A 4,895-nucleotide genomic window follows, 5' to 3' on the forward strand; every position below is an offset into this window, starting at 1 on the left:
GGCCAGTTAAAAATACATAATATACTTTGTTATTTTCTTTAATTTAATCCCTTTTTTTAGAATTTATTAGACAAAATTTAACTTTTATTTTACCGTGCCAATAAATATGATCATCACTGTATATATATATATATATATATATATATATATATATATATATATATATATAATTTTTAAAATATAATTATCCACTGACACGCGTTTCGCCGTCTACGACTCATCAGAGTGGCTGAATCTAGCGAGATTTGAAATCGGGACCCCACGGTAATGAGCCCAAAACCCAAAAATCTCTCAGTTGGAATATAGGTAGTGGGTGAATGTTTGGTGTCTGGTAGGATACCCCATCCCCAGCTTGGAGAAACCAATGAGAAATTTGAAAAAAAAAAAAAAAGAGGGAATATAAATGAAAAATGAAAATATAAATGAAAAATGAAAATATAAATGAAAAAGGAAAAATTATGAAATTAAAACGTATGGTTACATCAAAAGATACCTGTACTTAGAATTTTTTTTTACTTGTTTTTTTTTTATCATTTTGTTGCAATATTTTTTATATGTAATGAGGGTATGACTCATGAAAGTTGGGAGATTCTATTTATAAACGCTGCTGATAGGAACTGACGAATCAAATTAATTCACATTCTGTTATCAACCAATCAGAAACCAGAATTGCTCCATAAAAATTAAATCTTTTCGCCTTCCAGCACATAATTTTTTTGTGTTAACATGAAAATGATTTTTTGCTCTTTGACAGCAAAATTATAAAGTCCAAAACCTGTACAGAACAGTTGCCCACTAAAAATTCTTCATCTCCAGGACTTGTATAGAATACTATACTTGTATAGTATAGGATACTATACCCATCAGAAACTCTTCTGAAATTAAACATGGTTTTCAATTCAAGATATTTTAAATGTCTACTAGAAGCTACCATTAAAATGTAATTTTAAAAAAATAGTTTTTGACTATTAAAAAAGTTTTAATAAAAAGAAAACAAATATTTAATTTCAATGTATTTCTATATATTTATGTTGGTTCCCATTTTCTAAAATTACATTAATTTAAGAAACAAAATCCTTTTTATAAATTGTTAAGCGGCCTTAATTTTTAAACGTCTCATGTTGGATTTTGGTCCCATCTTTTTTTTCAGGTTCCCCACTGGTAACAATTTCTTTCGCCCTCATAATAACTTCATGATGCTTTCAAACAGAAAACATGGCAAAAACGATAATCAGAGGATAATCTGAAAGGCTTCCTTCTTTTGGAAAAGAGATAGGCTTACTGCTGTCACCTGAGGTGATATCATTTGAGAGGAGGTGTCGACAGGAATATATAGGTATCTTTGTTCTCATTCCTGGATAAGTGGTGAATCCTTTTAGTTAGCAAGAAAAAAAAGCAATACGGATTACTGAAAGAGGCTCTAGTCTAACTAATATGAAGAGAAATTGACTGAAAATAATTTGAAACGATTGTGGTGGTTTGGCTATCAACAACAAAAAATTATCAAAGGGAAATAATTCATACACATTAGTACTTACTAATTACCTCCCTTGACTGTTGACGATTACACCGTGATCTAATTTTAGTCAATAATCTCCTCAATAGCCATTACGATTTCCCTCAAGACCTACTGTCCATTCCTACACAAGAAATAGATCTACACGGGCATAACCAGAAACTGCTTTAATACAAATTCCAATTGACCCGGACGATGAGTGTATTCCCAAGCAGGATGCCAGTATCTTGGTATGGATTTCCAGATGTAGTAAATATGTTAACAATGAAGCGATTCAAGGTAAATTTGGACGGATGCTAAGCTGCTGTCTCCTTTTCTGTGTAAATTGCTCCAGCCTTTTCCCTACATATCAACTGAAACATGCTGATAGGTCTCACTTTGGCAACTAAGCTCCAAGTGCTGTCCCATCACTGCAACATTACATCCCTATACATGTTTTACAAGTATTTTAATGGAATGTGCTCTGATAAACTCATTGTACTTGTGCCTCCTTAACGTACATTTCCCAAACAAACCCGCTTAGCAACAAAATCACACCCCTTCACTGTTAAGGCTCCTAAATGCAAGAAAGCTTTCTACTCTAATAGTTTCTTCGCTCAAAGAGTTTGACTTTGGAATTCCCTTCCTGCTACCTGCTTTCCTGACTGTACTGATAGTGCAGAAGTTTAAATGTAATGCAAACAAACATCTTGTTAATCTTTCCTAGTAATGGTTTCAAATAGAAGCCCCTTATATGCTTTGGTAGGGGTGAACGTGAGTAAAAAAAAAAAAATTTTAATGCTTGTTTTATTTTTTTTAACCAAATTTATTGAATTGAATTGAACGAGTGGTGATTCATTAGTACAAAACAAAATCCCTAAATTGATTCATGAAGCCATGTGTAGCAGAAACAAATAGAACTCTTTTCTTGTGCATCAGTGCCTTCCCTGACTGTGCGATATGGCACATACTGACCAATCAGAGGCATAGCGCAGGGATATTCCTTACTTCCTTAAGGAACTATAACTGCTTCCGTCCCGGGTGAGAAAAACTCTACCCTTTTCCAGCAAGATGTCAAAGAGAGCGAACCTGTTTGCTCACACTCTCTCTCTGCCTACACCGGTATCTACAATTCCCACTTGAGATTAACTACCGGGCAAAGGCAGACAAGTTCTATCCTAGCTATATCTAAATGGCATCATGCGTTTGCTTCAATAAACCTTTTCCTTGCAAGTTTTACGAAGTCGTTTGTTCTTTTATTCAGTAGCTTGTGTTGAAATATTTATTTTATTAGGGAGTGCCCGAAAAGCATTAACTCAACTCTCTAAAATGGTGACCCGACGTGTACACAAGTTTACTGAATGGCGAGCCGGACTTCTACCCCATCTAAGCAAGGAAAGGGGCAGCGAGCAGAAATTCCTGAAATACTTTCCTCAAGAAAAGTAATACTACGGACAAACTTCACACCTCTGAGAAGGATATATACATATATATAAAAAAAAAAAAAATTCGTCACGGAAACATTTTTTTTTCTTCGTCACCGTATAAAAAAAAAACGAAAAAAGAAAACATTATTTCCTGCACCAGACTCTTTTGACCCGCGTGGTGGATATCCTAGGAAAAAGAATGCGAGAGACACGGATAGCAGTTCGTCGTAAATGACTTGAAAACCAAAGTGACTAAAAGTTTTTTTTCACCCTCCTCCTGGGGAAAATGACGCCAGAACGCACACACATGCGAACAGGAGACAAGTAATCCGAGGTACAGTTAATTCCGCGAAACAAAAGAGAGAACTTTTACTAAAAAAAAAAAAAAAAACTTGCTTTCACATCTCGGACAAAACGTAAGTACCTGTTTAAAGAATTCATTCACCTCCAGGTTATAGGTTACACACACAGGCACAAAGACACAAAAAAAAAACAAAAAAAAACACCCACACACACATATTGTCCATTTTTTTCTGACCACTGCTCTTTTGAACCATTTTTCTAGTTTATTTTCTGGTAAAATTTTTTTTTTTTCTCCTCTCTCTTTTTAGCCTGTTAAATATTTTTCTTATTTTTACCTCTGTCTAAATACTTTCCCTTTTTTTCATGTGGTCCTCCGATAATGTCCTTCTAGTATCCGGATAGTTTATTTTATTTATTTTTTTTTTTTTTGTCTATTTTCCTCTTAAAATGACAACATTGCCAGCCTTTGCCGGTGACGTTCGAGTTTGGTTTGCCCAACTCGAATCATATTTTGCTGCGAACAATGTTTCGGAGCAAATGCAATTACATATTTTATTTAGTGCTTTCCCCACGTTTTTGACTCCTGTTGTCAAGGACTTAATAACTGACACCCCTCTTAACACTACATATGACAGCATAAAGCAGGAGGTACTGCTCCGGACGTCAGTCTCGGCGGAAAAACGTTTTGAAATGTTGGTCCATGACGAACATTTAGGGGACCGTAGACCAACAGAGTTACTCCGCAGAATGAGGGAGCTGGCAGAAGACGTCCCCCCTGATAGTACCCTAATTAAGCAGCTTTTCTTTTCACGGCTTCCGGCGCAAGTAAAGGCAATACTAGCGCCTATGATAGCCTATTCCATCAGCATAGTAGCAGCGTCGACGGATAAAGTAATGGATTTTGTGAGAGGGCCTAGCACCGCAGCGATCCCTCAGCAACAGGCTGAAGTACCCATGGGCCCTGCGGCGGATAGAAATGTAACGCAAGAAGCAACATCGGTGGCTATACTTACAGCCATCGAACGCCTCACCAGAGAGATGAGTAAGTTGAACATGAGCAGGCCACATTCGCCCTGATGCCACTACAAGAGCCGTTCACCATCCTCATATCGCCGCCGTCACTCTAGCAAGCTAGAACTATGCTTTTATCATAGTCGTTTTGGCAAGGACGCATGGCGCTGTAAAATGCCTTGTTCGTATTTGAACCAGGAAAACGATTGTCTGGAGAACTGAACACAGCACATTCTCCACAGACCACCCACAACCGTGCCTATTTTATCCCAAGCATGTTGCTTGGTTGATACAGGAGCAGCTTGCAGCATTTGGCCCCTGAAACTCCTCACAGAGAAGCCGCCAGTTTCACCCATCACACTGCAAGCGGTAAATCACTCCCCTATCCTCATGTATGGTCAAATTTCACGTTCTCTGGACTTGGAATTACGGAGAGACTTTACATGGGTTTTTACCATAGCGGATTTACCTTACCCCATCTTAGGCGCAGACTTCCTGCATCATTTTAATTTAATGGTAGATATTCGCAGACACCAGCTGATAGATGCTAGTACGGAACTTTCCGTCCCTGGCATAATGCGAAATGTCCCATCTATCAGCCCGGTATTTTTCATTGCCACTTCAAATGATCTTTACCACGTGTTGTTACACTCCTACCA

At 37.4% G+C, this 4,895-nt stretch overlaps 1 protein-coding gene across 1 annotated transcript; it reads left to right on the forward strand.

The window, feature by feature from the left end:
- Positions 1-3,672: 3,672 nt before the first annotated feature.
- Positions 3,673-4,302, forward strand: LOC145288152 (uncharacterized). Its single transcript, XM_080136211.1, has one exon. It carries the CDS (start codon positions 3,673-3,675, stop codon positions 4,300-4,302), a length of 630 nt encoding a protein of 209 aa, XP_079992337.1.
- Positions 4,303-4,895: the final 593 nt, after the last annotated feature.

Source organism: Euprymna scolopes, chromosome 11 (genome assembly GCF_053919585.1).
Source record: "Euprymna scolopes isolate OS-2025 chromosome 11, ASM5391958v1, whole genome shotgun sequence".
Taxonomy (NCBI): Eukaryota; Metazoa; Mollusca; class Cephalopoda; order Sepiida; family Sepiolidae; genus Euprymna; species Euprymna scolopes.

Excerpts from the sequence above, each read along its gene's own strand:
- LOC145288152 (XM_080136211.1), top strand. The coding sequence starts at position 3,673 with ATGACAACATTGCCAGCCTTTGCCGGTGACGTTCGAGTTTGGTTTGCC.